Here is an 18867-nt window from a genome sequence, read left to right as displayed (position 1 = left end):
ATCAATGCTGTCACAGCTCCCCAGAGGAGCCCTCAGACCCCGATAATGCTAGTGGATCCTGTGAATTCAGCTCGCCTCACCTGCCAGGTGCTGCAATATGCTCTGTAGGTGCATTATTTCATTTCATCTTGAAAGCAAAATCCTTAAGATAAACATTGCCCTATTTTGAGATGGTAAGACAGAGACACAGAGGCTTAGGCGCTCAGCTGGTAGTCCAGGTCCAAAGTAGGGAGACTGGCACTGGTCCCAGACGTCGCCCCTGACCACCAGGCTGTGTGGCCTTGCTCTGTGTCCCCTCCCAGACGTGTGCCTTGTGTGTACCTGTCCCTTCCCTTCCTTTCCTACATCCGTTCTCATTGCGGCCGAGCCCTGCTCAGGGAAGATCTCGCGATAGAAGCGAAAGCTGCCACTTTGGAGTGATTTGTTTCCTTCTCTACTGCATCTATACATACTTGAACACAAAAACCATCATTTACAGGGTTAAATTCCCTAACCTCCACCACCCCTCACAAAAGTCTAACAATAACCATGATACTCTAGGAACATGTGTCTTGTTTCTCCTGGGTGACCAAGTCCTACTAATGATGCACTGCCATGGATCCCCCTCTTGGGGGGCTTCTTTGCCCTAAATTGAGAAGCATGGCACTGTATAATCAAACCCTCAGTCCCAAGGGTAGGGAGCCAAGAGCACAGGGCCAACTAGATGGGAGAGGAAGGACCGAGGGAGAGTGTTGGGCACCAGCTGAGAGTGAGGTGGTTTTGCAGGTCCTTAGGGAGCATGGGGGCAGAGGAGCAGGGAGGGTGAGGAGCAAGGCCTTGTCACCAGGAAATGGCACTCGTGGGCCTGTGTGACGCTGAAACAAATAACCTGATAGTGGGCCAGCAGCTCCCCATACATGGGTGGCACATGAATTCAGTTCCCTGCCCATCCCCAGAATAACAGAAAATGGTTCCATAAGTATTGAGGGGAAATGTGTGTGCGGTGTGGTTGTCCCCAAACCATAAGTGTGTGATTTGAAAGCAAATCAATAGCTCAAGAAAAAAATCAAGTATAATTATTCTAAACATAGTAAGCTGAGCAACAGTCACTGATTCAGGGCTCTAATTCCAGCCCTGCCACTGCTCACTGGATGATACTGAATAAATTATGCCTCAGTGTCTTCACCTGTGAAGTGGGACTGACCCTCTCTCCCTCCCTCCCCTCTCCCCTCCTCCCTACCTTGCAGGTTTCTTACAAGAGTGAGTCTACCTGACATAGGCTCCAGTTTAAACAAGGAAAGGGCTAGCATAGAACTTGGTCATTGGAATGGCCATGGTGACTCTCCAACCGGTGGAATCCCAACAGCAGAAACAGAAAATGACACCTCAAATCTCAGCAAAATGGGTAAGAACAGGCCTTTGTTTTACAAAAGGAGATACAAGCAGTAAATGAGGCCAAGAAATGTACCTCTCAGAGCATTGTCACCTCCCTTTTGGGACTCTCTCTGAACTGGCCTCTGCTGACCAAATGCCCGGCCTCTTGCAGAACTCTTTGGGCAGCAGTTCTTCTGGTACACCCTAAAGACACCACCTGGCCCTGGTGACTTGGTTGCATCTCGTTGTTAGGTGGAATACTTCTAAACTTCCTCCCTAATAGGAAACATTTAAGTATGAAGAGGCTTATTATCTTCCCCAGCAAAGATGGAAGCAGAAACCCTTGTTCCCCCAGGCCAAGTCTGGAAGTGGGCGTGGGGAGGGAGGTGGATTACAACTGTGACAAAGACATCCTTGCTCCCCTGACTACACTGGCCTGGAAGGGGGTAGGGGAGACCTTGGGAGTGATCTCGGGGGCCTGGGACACGGACCACATACCAACAGAATCCCTGGAACTCTAGGTGTTCTTGCCTGGCAGGGTCTGAAGTGGCCGACAGCTGTCTCTTTCTTTCCTTCAAAGCTTTGCCCCTGTTGCTGGTCCTCTGGAGGGTTCTCTGTTCCTCTGCTAGATGCCTCACATAGGAGCCACTGATTCTAGAGCTTCACCTCTCCATATAGTTGACATTCAGCGATCATATTCAGGTGATGAAATCCCCCTGCTGATGTTTACAGTTCATTACTAGACTCTTGAAGGGTAGGTGAGCAGGTTGGCTGTCTCTAAGATCTTGAGACCTGCCCCCTAGGGCTGGATCAGAGGCCATTTGAATAACATTGTCCTTTGGATCCTCAAAAACATCCCCACCCTCTGTCCATGGTGTCACAAACCAAGGCTGAGGTTTGCCAACTTCTTCCTGCCTGATGCCTTCTCTGCTCACCTAAAACAGCCCTTGCCCACCCCTGTCCTCAGGGCTGCCTTATTTCAGCAAGTAGGACCCCTAATCAGGACCTGCTCACTGACAGCCTGGCCTTCGAAGGCCACTGCTAATATCCCAGAGTTCTCCCGAGGGCGATGTGCAATGAGAATTCTCACTAAAGACTCACAGTCCAGAGCCAATTCATTTCACACACAGTTTTCGTCATGAGAGCACACCTTGCTATCAGTGATTAAAGAGGTCTCCAAGAGGCTCTGTCTAGCTTCTCTCCACATCCCCTAACCCCGCTGTTTTAATGTGGCCAGACAACCTCCAATTACCAACTGGGATCCAGACCTTTCATAAAACGGTCTTTATGATCTATAGGGAACTCCTGTTTTGTCAGTATATTGGTTTCAAAGGGCTGCCGTAAGAAAGTACCATAAACTGGGCGGCTTAAAACAACAGAAATTCATCCTCTCACAGTTCTGGAGGCTAGAAGTCCAAAATAAAGGTGTCTTCCAGGCAGTGCTTCCTCTCAAGCCCCTAGGGGAGGGTATTTGCTCGCCTCTTCCCGCTTCTGGTGGCCCAGGCGTTCCTTGGCTGTGGCAGCACAGCTCCGGTGGGCATCTTCCAGCGGTGTGTCTTCACATCATCTTCCTTCTGTGCGTGTCTGGGGCTACACTTCTCCCTTCTCCTAAGGACCCTGGTCTTACTGGTATGATGTGCCTTTCCAGTACGACCTAACATGTGATTTTAACATAACTAATCACATCTGCAATGGCTCTCTTTCCAAATAACATCACACTAAGGTTCTAGGGGTAGGACTTCAACACAGCTTTTTTTAGGGGACACAGTTCAACCCATAACAGGTGGTATTCCTGCTTGGGAACCGTGGAGTTTTCCCCAGTGAAAGCCTCTTCCGGTTTGAGGATTACCTGAACTTGATTTGGGATGCTTAGTTTACCTCTAGCCTGGGTTTTTAACCTGTACAGCAAAAAAGGAACACAGCAAAACAAAGGAGGAAACAGAATGTAAAAGACAAGTTGCCTTGACAGAGAGACAGTTTATGAAATCTGCCTGAATGGAACACACAGACTCCAGTTTTCTCTCCGTTATCTTAGTAGTTACTCTTTTACTATTCTTTTAATGGTTACCCTAGAGGTTACGACAGGATTCCCTGATATATCAAAGTCCAATAGTAATTTTTACTTCTACTTCTAGACAATGCATGGATCTTGGGACTGAACTCTGTTTACTCACTTCCCAATTTAAATGCTTTTGCTTTTATGTATTTCCATGTGACTTATATACTTTAAAACCCAATGAGACATTATTGTTATTTTATGTAGTTAATACTTTTAGATGCACCCATGTATTTACCCTGTTACTTGTTTTCTCCTTCCATCTGGAACAACTTTCCTTCTGCTGTACACTTTAGTGTTTCCTTTTGTTTGGATCTGCTATTTATTAATAATTTTTCTCAGTTGTGTTTTTTTTTTTTAACTAAATATGCCTTTATTTTCTTCTTGTCTACTAGAGTGGATTCTTGTGGAGTCCCAAACCAAAGCAAGGGGGGCTTAGTGGGGGCCCCCAGTTTGGTCTATTTAACCCTTGTGAGGTTGGCAACTACCCTGCTCAACCCTTTGGCTTCTCAGCTGCCTCTTCTGCAAGTGGCGGGTGCCACTGGGGAGAAATTAGTCCCCAAGTGATGGGCTTACCGCTCTGGGCCTCATCTTTCTCCTAGATCTTGGCCCTGTAGGTTCTATTAGCTTTCCCATTCTCACAAGCAGATTTATTTAACATTTTGTCCAGCATTTCCAGTTGTTCTCAGTGGGAAGCTTGGCCTGTGTTATACAGTCTGATGATATGAGAAGCTGAACCTCCAATTCCCAACTATTTCTTGGGAAGATTCCTGAAAGCTGTCACGTAACGCTTTTGCTTACTTCCCATTGGTCGAAGCTTAGTCCTGTGATTGCACCTCGCTGGGAAATACAGTCTTTATCCTGAGGGACTGCAGTGTAATCCTAGCTGAAAACTGTAGATCCCGTGGATCTTCGGGAGAACGGATTCTAAGGGCCGTAGCGTTGATCTCTCAGTTGTGGGCTCTGTGATCTGAAGCAGGTTGTTCACACTCTCCAAATTTCAGGTTATTCATTTGTGTAATGGAGGTAATGATAATATAATTTACGAGTCTCGAATGAGATTAATATCAAACACTTATTGAACTAAGACTTGTGATCTGCTGGGCACTGAGATGAGTAGATTACACTAACTCTCTTGGTCATACCAACAACCTTATGAGGTAGGAACTCATTTTGATGAGAAAATTGAGGCACAGAGAGTTAGATTATACAGATTTCGGTGCTGCCAAGTGGCAATTTGAACCCCAGACCTTCACCACGACATGGTCCGGCCTTGTAAATTACAAAGCCCTACCTGTTGGAATTGCTGAGGGAAGATGAGAGGACCAGGATAGGTATGATGCTGGGTGGATGATGGCTGCACGTGCTTGGCTAGAAAAATGGTCCTCTGAGGGAAGGTCTGGGGACAGAACTGACCTAGTTTGAGTGGATTTTTGAGTGATGTGGGTCATCGGTCATTGGTTTCATCTTACCCAAGGGTTAGATGAGCAGAATAACTCACAAGTTAAACGTGAGTGTTAGATAAGGAGACCATAGACATAAAAGGGACCCCACGGAGCACGCAATCTCATGACTTCATTTTCAAAATTCAATCATTTTGTGAAAAATTTGTACATTTTTATAGGAGTACAATATGCATACAGAAAATCAAATTATTAAGCGAAACTTCTGTGAGTTTTTGAAGTAAATATACCCGTGTCACCAGGACCCAGATCAAGAAACAGAACATCAGCAGCTCCGATCTCCTCTCTCATACCTTCCCCATCCCTATTCTAGTCACTACCCCTCCCAAGGCTAATCGCTACCCAGACTTCTAACACCAGAGACTAGCTCTGCCTGTTTTTGAACTTTATATGACTGGAATAATACAGTATATGCTCTTTCGTGTCTGATTTCTTTCACTCCACATTACCTCATGTGGGACGTTCCCATTACTGCTTGTAGTTGCCAACTGTTCCTTCTCACCACTGTGTAATATTCCATTGTGTGACTATCGCAGTTTACTTAGTGATTTGACTGTTAATAGGCATTGGAATGGTGCTGCTATGAACCTTCTAGAACATATATCTGGGCACACACATGTACTCATTTTGTTAGGTATAACCTAGGTTGAAATTGTTGATCATAAGGTAAGTGGGATGTTCAGTTAGTGGAAACTACCTTAGCTTTACTTTACTGATGATGGAAATAAAAGTACAGAAAGGGCAGAGATTTGTCCAAGGTCACCCACCCACTGAACCGGGACTGGGTTAGTCTCTCCCAGGGCAGTTTGCTTAGGTCTAGATTTCAAAGAGAGACTGGCCTGGAGATTCAGCAGAATCTCACAGCAACACACGTGTAACTGATGAGCTGTCCTTATCATCTGACCCTGGATGAGATGAAACCAGTGATCACGCCTGAGAAGGGAAGCTGGTTAGTGGGGCCATGATTATAAATACCAATTTAGACTGTTGGGAGCTGGTGCAGGTACTTCTCTGCATCGTAACAATGGACAGCCTGTGGTGTGTGTCCCTGATTGAAGTAGAGTTAGATTCAGTCTACCTCAGTGCCAGGCCCTGAAAGTGCAAAGTGTTTCCAATATATTATCTCATTTAATCTTTGAACAAACACCAGATCAATTCATATCCATAAGGTCTATAAAAGCATAATATCAAAAGAAAGTATATAAAATCTGTAAGCAAACTGGAGCAATTCAGAACACTGCTTTTCAGGTGATCAGTGGTGAAGGAGCAATCCATCGTAGATCAATATTTTTGTAGAATACAATAAAAAATACTAAACAAATATAAAATTGCATTATTAAAGTGTATGAAAGTTTCTAAACACTCAGTTTCTACATTTAGATCATCAAGGATTAATAACAGTTTGCAGATCAATACTGCTTTTCAGACTACACTTCAAATAGCACTGACTTATAATTCACTATCCATTCCACTTGGTCTTTCAAGAGAGATTGATAATTATCTAAGAGGCAGATGTTTGAATAACAAGACATCTGCATAATTTTGACACCCTAGAAACCATTCACACCCATACAGGTTAGTGTCACATTAACAGGAATTTACCATTGCCCTGTGTTTATCAACATAATGTCAACTATTCCAAAAAATTCTTGCACAGAAAGATAAAAGTTATAAATAACATTATTGTTCAATTAGTTCCCCCACAATCTCATTGAATTGAACATAAAACCCTTAAACTTTTCAATAGATAGCATTAAAGACTATTTACTCTCCAAGACTCTTTGAACGTCTTTCCTTGTGTCCACCAATCCTAAACTAGTATATCATGATCTTTAGCCAAATGAATTCAGCACTACCCCACTGAAAGATGTGCCTTAAACCATATTCCAAAACCTTATAAATATCCCTGCTTTGCTCTCCCCCAGTCAAGATGCTGCTAAGACTCTGCCAAAGTAGGACTCTCCTTATGATGTATGATAAACTCAGCTTTGCCTTCTCCACAGCTTATTTTGCTAGTATTTCTTGGGAGTTAGCATTCAACAATCAAGACTTAGTCTTGCTCAGTCATTTTCAAACTTCAGTATGCATAAAAATTACCAAGAAGGGTTATATGTGCAAAAGCATGCATGAGTGATTTATGAGATCTCCATGTATAAATTTGACCATGTCATGTTTAAACCTAAGTCCTGCATCTAGATCAGCAATTGGAGAATAGAGAACCGCAGAATGTTTGAGCTGGAAGTGGTTGAAGGTACCCGAGTATCAGTGCATAGATCAGCTACATCAAAATCACCTGCTGTAATTAATCCCTGTTTAAAAAAATACCTATCCCTGGGTTTCTCTTCAGGTGTACTGAATCAGAATTTCTAGCAAAACAGGGCTTGCAAATGTTTGTAACAAACTCCATGAGGGGCTGTGAAACACAATCAGGTTTGAGAACCATTATGGTCTTCCAGCAATTCATCCTGTAGATGAAGAAACAGAGACTCAGAAATGGGAGGAAACTTGCCCGAGATCACATAGCTATTGAGCTGTGTGTCTGATTCCTGGACAAGAGTTCCCAGGGTGGAGATCAGATTTTGGAGATGTCCTTATGTATACAATATCCTGAAAAAGAACGATTAATGTATTAAGAACACAATTCTATTTTGGCATCTCAACATCTCTTTCAGGTTTATCAGAGTGGTAATGGTGGGAGGGGGTGGTCACTGTAATCTCCGCATGAAAATTCTAGCAGTTATGACTTCTCTGCTTTCCATTAGGTAAGAGGAACCAGCTAAAATATAATTTTCAAAAAAGAAAATTACGACTGTTAAGCAAAGATAAGGTGAACACATATCTGCTGAGGATCTACTGACCATCTTGTTTGTTAAATTTGTGTTCTCAGGAACTGTTGCTTGTTAGTTGACTGATTGGCCCAAGTAAAGGCGAGTGGGTTATTTCAATGCTCTAGAATGTGTCCTGGGAAGGAATCCCAGCTGGCCCTCCAGAGAACTGCAAGTGAGCACTGGGAAGAGGTTCAAGGTCCAGGCAGCTACTCCTGTGGTTTTTCATTACTCAGACCACAGGGCTTTTTGAGCACACTTCTTTGCTCCACTGTTTTGTTTCTCTACTCATCAGCATGCTGTGGCTAAAAATGAGCTCCCTCACCCCCTTGAGTCAGCATGGTCATCACTAAGTGCTCAACCTCTTTTTGTTTTTAATGGAGGTACTGTGGATAGAACCCAGGACCTCGTTTGTGCCCACCACTGAGCTGTCAGTCCCCCCATCTCCACTAAGTGATCAACTTCTGATAACAGTCTCTAGCTTAGTTCAGATTCTTGATGGAGGTGATCTAATTGGCTACTCTCTAGTCAAGCATTTGGTCCCTTTGGGTCAGGTGATCACCCAGGGTCCATCAGCTGTGGCTACTTGGAGACAACACACTTGCCACGGAGTTGTGTGAGGGTATGTGAAAGAGACAGAAAGACGCCAGGAAAGCCGAGAATCTCAAGTGGCCAAGCACCTTAAAAAGTGCCTTTTATTCATTTCCAGCATGAGTCCTTGCCGTGGGTTTGTGCCGCTCCCGTTATCCCATATGAGTCTGGTTGTCACTTTGTTGCTTTTATGTAAGATAAGTTGCAAGGGAGTGAGTGTCTCACAGGAGCCCATGGTCTCCTACCTTCCCCTTCACGTTTCCACCTACACTTGGGACCCTCCTTTGTGCAAGCCATTGAACTGCTAGAAACAGGGATGTCTCTAGGAATAGGTCTTGGCCCTGCACTCATGAACTTCAAAACTTCGTCTTAGATGAGGGTGAAGAGGAGGCTGACAGTCACGGGTAAGTGCAGGAACAGCTGGATGTGCCCAGCTGGTGGGGCCCGAAGGTATTTTGGTTCACTCTAATAATTTCTTCCCCAGCTGCCTCACTCTTTCGTGGGCACAAGACACCGGCCTAGTAACTGTATAGTTAGAAATGCAGGCGAAGAGGGAGCTCCTCACCAAGCAGCCGGGCCAAGACAGCCGAAGACAGAGCAGCAGGTGAGTTCGATTCAGCAATCACCGAAACCCGGGGCGGGGGCGAGGAACTGCGCCGGGTGCAAAGCCGGGAGAAGTGTGGCCTCCAGGCTCCAGGGCTCCCAGGCGGGAGGGTCACACACTCATAAGCAGACAAGGCCGCATGTCCTGCAAGGGGCAGATTTGGGGCATCCTCCCTATTCCGGGCAGCAGCGGGGCGCGGGCCCCGAGCGCGCAGCTCCTTGCAGGGCGGAGGGCGGCGCGAGGGAGGGAGAGAGGGAAGGGAAAGGCGAGCGTGAGCTGCCTCAAATGCTTGGAATAATTCCGCTTCCGTTTGGAAAGCCGCAGCCTCAGTCCCGCCGCGCCCGCCGCGTCCGCCCAGCGCCAGCTCCGCGTCCTGACCGGCCCGCGCGCGGCTGCCCGCTCCGCCGCCATGGCCACCTCCCCGCAGAAGTCGCCGTCTGTCCCCAAGTCCCCCACTCCCAAGTCGCCCCCGTCCCGGAAGAAAGATGACTCCTTCTTGGGGAAACTCGGAGGGACTCTGGCCCGGAGGAAGAAAGCCAAGGAAGGTGAGTGCGGCCCAGACCGGCGGAGGGCAGGGCCCGGGGCCGAGGGGGCCGGGGCTCCCCACGCCTGGCGGGAGCGCGTCGCGGGTGCCCGGCGTCCAGGACGGCGGGGGGAGGCGCGGGCGCGCGCTGCCCGGGGACGTCGCGCGGGGCCGGGCCTCGCCGCCGCCCTGCTCGGGGTCGTCCCGGCTCTGCCCTCTCGGGTCCCCGCGGCTATCGGGTGGGGCGGCCCGGGCCCAGGCGACGACCGCGCTGGGCCGGGGGCCGAGGAGGCGGCCGGGCCCGCCAGCCCGGAGGCGGCGTCCTCCTGTAGGCCCCGAGTCTCCGCCTTCTCCGTGCCAGAGGCTGGCAGTTCCCAAGTCTTCTGCTGAAACTTTTCTGGGCGCCGTCACTCTTACTCTTTGCCTTCATTGGTCTTTGAAATCAGATCATTTCCTAGACCTGCTGAAGTGTGCGGTTGCTGCGTTGGCCTCTGGTTCTTTTGTTGGTCCCCCGGGCCCAGCAGGGCTCTATGAATAAGTAGATCAACACCAAATGTTTGTTGAATGAATGAGTGAAGAGCTGGCTGTCCTAGTGGCCCCACTCTGTGATAAATGATAAACTCGTACCCCAGGAGAAAACCTCAGTTCTACACACGCACAGTAGCATCCTTGGCTGTGACCCTTCTGTGAACTCAGGAGTTAAAGGGCTCCTGCAAAACCATTTCCTTTTTCCCACCAGGGTGAATTGAGGAGATCTTATTTTTCTCTAGGACAGTTTACATGTAAAATATTTTGTCTCATGGGCAGATTTTGCATCCTGGTTTTTTTCTTTTTATATTGAAGTATGGTTGATTTACAATATTGTGTTAGTTTCAGGTGTATATCATAGTGAGTCAGTATTTTTGCAGAATATATTCCATTATAGGTAATTACAAGATAATGTGTTTAGTTCTCTGTGTCATACGGCATATCCTTGTTGCTTATCTATTTTATATATAGTAGTTTGTATCTGTTAATCCTATACCCTTAATTTGTCCCTCTCCCCTTTGTAATCACAAGTTTGTTTTCTGTATCTGTGAGTCTGTTTCTGTTTTGTATATACATTCATTTGTATTTTTTAGATTCCACATATAAGTGATTTAGTTAGTATTTGTCTTTTTCTGGCCTATTTCACTAAGCATAGTATTCTCTAGGTCCACCCATGTTGCTGTAAATGGTATATTCCATTCTTTTTTATGGCTGAGTAATATTCCACATCTTAATCCAGTTGTCTGTTGATGGGCACTTGGGTTGCTTCCACCTCTTGGCTATTGTAAATAGTGCTGCTGTGAACATTGGGGTGCATGGATCTTTTCAAATTAGAGTTTTCATCTTTTCCGCATATGTAGCCAAGAGTGGAATTGCTGGATCATATGGTAGTTCTATTTTTAGTTTTTTTAAGGAACCGGCATACTGTTTTTCCAAAGTGCCCCAATTTACACTACCATCAACAGTGTATGAGAGTTCCCTTTCCCTCACATCCTCTGCAATATTTGTTATATGTAGCATCCTGATTTTTGTTTTGAATAATATGGTGACAGTTCTGAAAAAGGGCTAGTGGTTGGTGTGTAGGTAGAGATTTCTTGTTAAAAATTTTTTTTTTCATAGACTCTTTAGTAGTTTGAGAGAAACTTGGTTGTGATGCTGGGATGTAAAGTAAGTTTCATTTTCCTGATTTATCTTAAAGCATGAAAAAGAACTCGGTGTTGAGAATTATCAGACTTGACACAAAGAACCAGACTTCTCTATATTGAAGCAAGAAGCAGTAAAATACGTCCCCCCATAATGTTTTCTCCCTATGTGGTTATTTTGGTAAACCAATGCCTGAGTAGTATGCAGTTGGTAACAAATTGTGAAATCCTGGCTTGGAGAGTGCTGTCCTAGACTATCCCTGTAACTTTCCTACAGTATTCCTGGTATGGGCTCGCCAGCTTAAGACAGGGCAACTCAATTACTGAAGCTCCTGACCTTCCAGGAGCACTCACCCCACTTTGCTAACTCTTTAGAAAAGTTTACTTTATCTCTCTGTATCTACTACTGTGCTATACATGCGGCCAGGAGAACAGGTGGAATGGTGGCTCTGCACTTTTTTCAAGTGGACTGGCTTGTTTTGTGGAATCCCTTCACCTGTCCAAACATCCTCTGTTCTATAGTTGGTCCTCAAAGATGAGCTTCATGGCCCTCTGTTCTCCCATCTCATCAGTTGCAGTCAGGGTCCCTGCAGGAAACAGAAGGTCAAATTAGTTGGCATTTAAAAAATAATGTAGAAAAGGGACTATTTCTGGGGATGTGGGCAGGGTGAAGGGAACACAGAGGGATGCTGAGGCACCTAGGAGCTACCAGCAGTGGGGGAGCCGTTACCATCCCCAGGCCTGTAGGGACGAGGGGAGCAAGCCAGAACCCATGGAGAGCGGGAGCTCTGGAAGAGGGTGTTGCTGACAGGAACAGGGAGTTTAGAGGGACAGAGCCAGTCAAAAATGTGGAGATGGAGCAGGGAGATGGTGGCACAAGAGATACTCTGCGTGTTCTCTCCTGTTCTTGCCCTTGAATCTCTTGCTGGTGCTTTCGTTTGGCTTGACCCAGTGGGAAGTCAGCAGGGCGAGGGAGTGTTGGTGATGCAGTCTGTAGGGGTCCGCTCCCTTAGGGCACAGAGCAGTGCAGAGAGTAGATCATAGTGGGAGTGCGGAGGAATGGAGAAGAACTACTAGACTCTCTCAACGTGAGCTGCCCAGAAGTCAACATAGTACAGTAGTGGTCTGGTCCAGCCAGTCCAGATTAGAACAGGGCTGTCACCTCCCTTGTTCTAGCATAGACATCATGTTCGATTAATGCAGCTGAAGCTGCTTCTCTTGATTCTGCCAGCTACATCACACTGTTATCTCTCACTGAGCTTGTTATCAGCTCCCTCGAAGACATTTTTATGTTTGTTGCTCTTAAATCATTCCCTTCCCTAGCTTGGATTTGCTCAGTTGGGTTTTTGAAACCAAGTGTAAGATGTTATTTTTATCCTTGTTATACTTAACTATTAAATCCTGATTCTGTCATTCAGCCTATTAGCTAATCTAGAGGATGTAAGTGGGTAATGGGAGAGCAAGTGCTTCTCATAAAGGGGCCGCCATCACCCAGCTCCAGCTGCACGGGGTGGTTCGTTGAATCAAGGCCGTGGGGTTGGTCTTGGTGAGCACGTGCTGGGTCTCAGTGATCAGTACTTTCCCTATCAAGGGCCCACTGACCAATCACTTAAGTAACAATAAGGCTAAGCTTTACTCTGGATCCTGCGTAAACTCACAGCTCTGTGCTTTGCAGAAACTTCTTTCTTTCCACATTATCCCTAGTGTTCTAGAGCCTCCCATCCTTCATGATTCCTCGAGATCACAGATGTTGGTCAATCCACAAATTATCCCAGTGCTTCAGCATAGAATTCTCCTGGGTCCAAGGACCCCTGTTCATTTGTTTGATATCTGTTGTGTCCCACAGTCAGACACATGTCTTTGGGACCAGACACATTAGGGTTTGATGTCTGGCTCTGTATTTATTGCTGTGACTTAGGACAAGCTCCTTAATCCTTTGAAGCCTCTGTTTTTTCATCCATAAACTGGGAATAAAAATTCCTTCCTTACATGGAGGTTGTAAGGCTTAAGTGAGACAAAGGATGTAACATGCATAGTGTGCACAAATAATGGTAGCCATTAAAATTGACAGCTCAATTTTAAATAGTCTTTAAAATTTGAAAGTCTTTTCATTATGGACTGCAAGAAGATTCCACAGGTTCTGTCAATAGCTTAGTACTGACTGTATAAAACTCATGTAGCACTATTTGGGTCTGTTTAGAAATTAGGGACCTTTCTTTGCAAGTCAGACAATCGTCCTGTTTCCCAAGATGTCTCGTTTCCGCATTTAAAAGTGTCTGGGCCCATTCTCAGGAGTTGTAGACAGGGAGATTTTATTTTTCTCTGTGGATCTTCTCTCTTTGGGTTTCCAGTCCTCCTCAGTGCTGTATGAGGCCCTCCTGTGTGGGTTCTTAAGCTCGCCTTTCAGAAACTACTTATCAAAGGGGCACTTTCCACCTTTCTTCCTCCAGATCTGTCCTTGGGACTTGGTTTTACCAGGAACACCATCTTGAGTTGTATCTGCCTGCTGAAGTTGCCCTAAATTAGGCCCACGGCAATGGTTGTTCCTATATTTTACCCACTTTTTTTATTACCCCTGAGAGCTTTACATTTTGTCTGGTCCCGAAGTGTACCATTTTGGTTCTTGTTGACTGTCCACTGTCACTGGGGAAAATCCTCAAACTCTGTAATAGATTTATGATTTGTAGAGTGAGCAGAAGCCTTAGCACTGCTGAGCAATCCTCCTCTCCTGATCAGCTTGCATTCTCATTTTCCAAAGTGCTTTGTTTAAACCCTTATCACTCAAGCTCTTCCTCAGACCTTCAGATAGAAAATTAAGTGCCAGGTTATTAAATTAAATTTTCTTCACCATCACCCTCCCCCAGTCCCACCCATATCTACACCTGTCTTTTTCTTCCCTCCCAGTCTTAGTCTCTTCCAAGGAGGTCCCTTCTCCCCTGGCTCAGGAGGCCATTCAGTTCCTCTTCTTCCCAGACATGGCATAGCCAGACACCCTTTTGCTCATTTCCCCAGCCTTCTCCATGCTGCTCTGTCCCCCTAACATCTGCAAATATGCTTGAGTCTCTCCCATTTGTAGATAATCTCCCAGTGCTGGTTTCCTCTTAAGCTGCTCACCAGAGCCTTGAAAGAGTGTTCTGTACTGGCTTCCCCTTTCTCATTCCCTAGTTACATCCTGACCCCCTCTTCCCATTCTGTCACCGGTTATTTGAGTACCTGCTACGTGCCAGGCACAGTGCTAGGTGCTGGGATAGGGCATGAAAGTACAATGAATTCTTGGTTTACTGTCCTGGAAGCGGGTGACTATAACTTGGGACTGTTTGTTTATTTAATTTTTTAACACTCCTTAAAACCTGATCCCCATTCTTGAATAAGCAGTGTATGAATGTATTTCTTCATGTCCTTTTTTGTGCCTAAATAAATCTCATGGCATGCGCCTTGTTTTACATGAAGAGAAAATAGAAATAGTGTAAGCATAAGCAGAATATTAGAACATTTTTAAAATTGTGCAATCCCCCTCTTGTCCTTTGCTCGTTCAGTGCAGTGATTTTAAAGAATCAATGTTCAGGAGTTTTCTTTTAAAAATGAACAATATACAGTGAGTGATATGGGAGGGTTTTGGAATGTTTGTGCTAAGGAATAACATGACCTTGCTTCTGTTTTAACAGGATTTCGCTGATGGTGGTAAGAGACTGAGGGGGTGGGGTGGAAGCAGGGAGAGGAGGTAGGAGCCCACTGATGCACCAGGTGAGAGATGCTGGTGGTCTGGAGTTCAGCGGTAGCAGTGGAGGGTTGAGTGTTCAATTCTAGATATAGTTTGAAGGCACAGAGGATAGGATTTATTGAAAGATTGGATGGAAGATGAGAGAGTACAATCAAGATGACTCCTGGGTTTGGGTTTGAACAACTGGGAAGATGAATCTTATTTTAACTGCAGTGGAAAATTCTGTAGGAAGAGGTGGTTTGGAGAGAAAAAGCAGGACTCTGTTTTGGACCTGTTTGGTTAGAGGTGCCTCCTGGACTTCCCTGGGGCCGTGTTGAACTTGCAGTTGGTTCTAGGAGTCTAGTTCAGGGGAGGGGTCTGGGCTGGAGACCTCTCGGTGTGTAGGTGTATTTAAAGCCATGAGACTGACTAGGATCATCATGGAAGGGAGCATAGAATATAGAAAACATCCAAGGGCTTTCCAACATTTAGAAATTGGGAGATGGTGGGGGAGGGTATAGCTCAGTGGTAGAACGCATGCTTAGTGTGCATGAGGACCTGGGTTCAATCCCCAGTACCTTCATTAAAAAATAAAAATAAATAAGTAAACCTGATTACCCCTCCCTCCAAATAAATAATTAGAAGTTGGGAGATGAGGAGGGACCGGTGAGAGAGAGGCTAGAAAGGAGTGGCCAGTGTGATTGGAGGGAAACTGGGAGAGTGTGGAGTCTAGGAAGTAGATTGAAGAATTTATTCTCTCACCACGATTTACGCTTCACTGGCCAAGGTCTCCCAAATCCATTGTGGCCTTTTCAATCCTCATTCCACTTGGGCTTTTGGTAGCATTTGAATTATTCAGCTTTCTTTTCCTTAAAATTCTCTTCTCCCTTGACTTTACCCACACTGAATTGTTCCCTGTGTCTCTATTGCTTTCAGACTCCTTTGTAGGCTTTTCTCATGTGTTTACCCCTCAGTAGTGTTTCGCCAGGTCCTGCTCTGCCCCCCCCCACGCCGTTTTTTTCCCCTTTGGGGATTATTTCATCTACTCCCATGACTTCGGTGACCACCTACCCATTGATGGTTCCACAGTCCATCTCTCAAATCCAGATCCTTCATCTGTATCCAGAAACATCTTTCCGCTGTCTTCCAGATGTGTCATAGGACCCTCAAACTCAGCATGCCCGAAACGGAATTATTATTTGTCCCACTTGCCTGAATCTGCTTTTACTCTTGCACCATCCCACCAGCTGCTTAAGGTGGAAGTGTCGCAGTCACCCGCTGTTTCACAGGGCGGACAGTCAACGTGTTAGACTTCCCTGGCCCCCTGCCCTCTGCCCGGCTCTGCCCTTGCTGCCACAGACGATAGGTAAATGAACAAGCGTGGCTGTATTCCAATAACACTGTAGTTATGGACCCTGAAATTTGAATTTCACATAATTTTCATATCTCACAAAATACTCTTTTGTTCTTTTTCAGTCACTTAAAAAGCGTGAAAACCATTCGTAGTGCTGGGGCTGTACAAAGAGGGGTGGTGGGCTGGATACGGCCGTGGGCAGCACTTTGCCAGCCCCTGCTCCGTCTCATCCCCACAGCCAGTCATCTCTCACGAAGTCCTGCTAATTCCGCCACCTGAATATTGCTGCCTTCATTCAGGCCTCATAAGTGTGCTTTGTCTTCTTTGATTGTTTATTTTATTAAATTTTAGCATCTTTATTTTCCACCTGAAATATTGCAGTATCCACCCCCCTTGTCTCCCTGTCTCTGATCCTTTTTAGTTCAGTCCACTCTTCATCCTTTTGCCAATGTGCCATTCTCTTACTTCTCAGCCCGGCATTCAGGTCCTTCACAGCTGCTCCGTGGTCTGCTCTTCTGGTCTAGTCTCCCTTATTCCCCTGTCAGGAAGCCTTCATTTTAGCCACAGGAAACTGCTCTTCATTCCCTAAACACTCCATGTTCTTCTACGTGTTTTCACCTTTATGCATGCTGTTCCATATTTCTAGAATGACCTTTTTCCCTTCTCTATACAGCAAATTCCTATTCAGTCGTTAAGACCCAACTCAGATACCCTCTTCTGCTTGATGCCTCCTGTAGCTCCCCTAGGAGAGTGAGACGCTTCCTTCTCTGTGGTCCCACACTGCCCTGTCTGTACGCCCCGGCCACACGGCGTTGCAGCCCTGTGGCTGTGTGTGTCACACTGTGACGAGGGTTCTCCTCCTGTGCCCCTCCTGCCTGGCATAGTATTTAACACGCAGTGATATCGGCATTTCTATGGAATGAATTTCCCTGCATCTACCTTGGTGAAAATAGCACCACCACCCCCCCACCACCCCCCCCCCCGCTAACTGGCTGTGTGATCTCAGACAAGCCTCTTCCCCTTTGCCCATTTCTGACGTCAGGGGATTAGGCTAACTAACCTTTTGGAGCCCTTGCAGCTCTGGTGTTCAATGACTTCTGAGCTCTCATTTCACCAGGCTGCTCTCAAATTCAGTTTTATTGTCTGTGTAGGGTGGTCTGGGAATGACATCATCACAAAGACTTCTTTCTTTCCTCCACTAATGAAGGCACCTCTGTGTCGGGAGGAGGAGATGGAAACCAGGATAAGCGGGCCGCGGCCCAAGGACACCCCCATGTTAGGAATCGGTCTCCTTGTCTCATGGAATATCTCCACGTGGTTGTAAGCGCTGTTCATAATTATGTTTTAGCCATTAGCACAGGAGGAGAGATGAAATTCTCGTGTAAACGTTGGTCAGCATCTAAAATCTCCACTGATGGTCATGGAAAAGAGAACACGATTGGGGAAGGTGCTACAACAATTTTAATAATAAAAGGCTTTACGAAATACTTTACAGAATAAAATAAAAATGAAATAGTTTTTTTTTTTAAAAAGATGTAAACATGCTGTTACATTTTCAATATGTTCTGTAGCCTGCAGTCAGTAGGAAATCCGGGGCCCCCAGGGCAAGGAGGCCGCGTGCCTTCTTTTTAGTCTTCCCTTAGACTCAGGAGGGCAGGAGCTGTGTGTGTCCTGCTCACATAGTATCCCAGGTGCCTGGTACCGCACCGGGTACCTAACAGGTGCTCCGCAAAGTGGTTCTTAACCAACTGCCTGAACCATCAGTGAGCATCTTATTCCCACTGTGGGGGAGTCCCCAGGTTACTTCAAACTCTGCTCAAAACTTGGATGACTCTTCCGGTGCCCTGATTCCATCCAGGCCTCCGTTTCTGGCCCTGTTTCTCTACCCTTTGTGCCAAGACATCATCACTTAGCTCTGTTATTTGACAGACACACAAAGGCCCCCAGACCAGAGGCGGGGTCCTGGAATCTGTGGGCACTGACGGTGCAGCGACAGCAGTGAGCCTGCAGGGAGGGAGGCCCACTGGTCAAGGGCGGTGACTAGGCCAGCGTTCTTTGCGTCCCGAAAAGCTTGCTTTGTGAAAGTGGCATTGTGCATACTCATGCTAACGTGCTGAGATGAAGAAGGACCGAGGTGAAGGAGCCTACTTGCAAGGCTTGGGGGAGACAAGGGAAATGTGCAGACCGAAACTCTGCAAGAGAGATACAGGATCCCTTTAATTCCCCAGAGCCGGCCCTGTTCCCCGTGTCCTATCCCTTCTTGCCCATCTCAGCTTCACTTACTAAGTGCAGAACTAAGGAAATCTGAAGATCAGCCAGAGCCGCACCCCTATCCTTGCTTTTCGGCAAAGGAGCTCCGCCACTGCCGCTCCCCTGACGTCAGCCCAGCAAGAAAAAGAACCTCCCAAAGGAGAGGATGGCGGATGCCATGGCTTCATGGAGCTCGCCTCGCTCCTGGTCATGGCTGCTGCCTCTTTGTCCAGGCCTGGGACCAACGTCTGCATGGTGTTGGGTCGTAGTACCCCTCACCTACAATCTGGTTCTACTGGCACTTACTGGGTGATAATTCTGTTTGCGCTGAAAGTACTCACCTGCCACAGCCTTAGAAAAACCAACTCTGGGATTAGTGTCATTGGCTTCCCTCTTCCCTGCAATCCAGCCTTAGGAAAATGTTAGGCCATGGATGGAAGACGCAGTGAACTTAATCAGTTTAAACAGAAATATTCTT

At 46.3% G+C, this 18867-nt stretch overlaps 1 protein-coding gene and 1 non-coding gene across 3 annotated transcripts in view; both read left to right on the top strand.

Moving 5' to 3' along the window:
* Positions 1-8785: 8785 nt before the first annotated feature.
* Positions 8786-18867, top strand: part of PARVA (parvin alpha) — a 146644-nt gene continuing 136562 nt past the window's right edge. The window contains exons 1-2 of one of the 2 annotated variants that reach the window (XM_074372385.1): positions 8786-8892; positions 9211-9437. In XM_074372385.1, coding sequence (XP_074228486.1) covers positions 8828-8892; positions 9211-9437 — 292 coding nt within the window. In that variant the 5' untranslated portion in view covers positions 8786-8827. The remainder of the gene's footprint in view (positions 8893-9210; positions 9438-18867) is intronic. The other variant, XM_074372384.1, reaches the window with a different exon arrangement.
* TRNAT-AGU (transfer RNA threonine (anticodon AGU)) lies at positions 15297-15368 on the top strand. Its single transcript has one exon. It is a non-coding gene; the product is annotated as a tRNA-Thr (tRNA).

The sequence above is a fragment of the Camelus bactrianus genome, chromosome 10, assembly GCF_048773025.1.
Source record: "Camelus bactrianus isolate YW-2024 breed Bactrian camel chromosome 10, ASM4877302v1, whole genome shotgun sequence".
Classification (NCBI taxonomy): domain Eukaryota; kingdom Metazoa; phylum Chordata; class Mammalia; order Artiodactyla; family Camelidae; genus Camelus; species Camelus bactrianus.
This window is presented reverse-complemented; position numbering and strand designations above follow the sequence as displayed.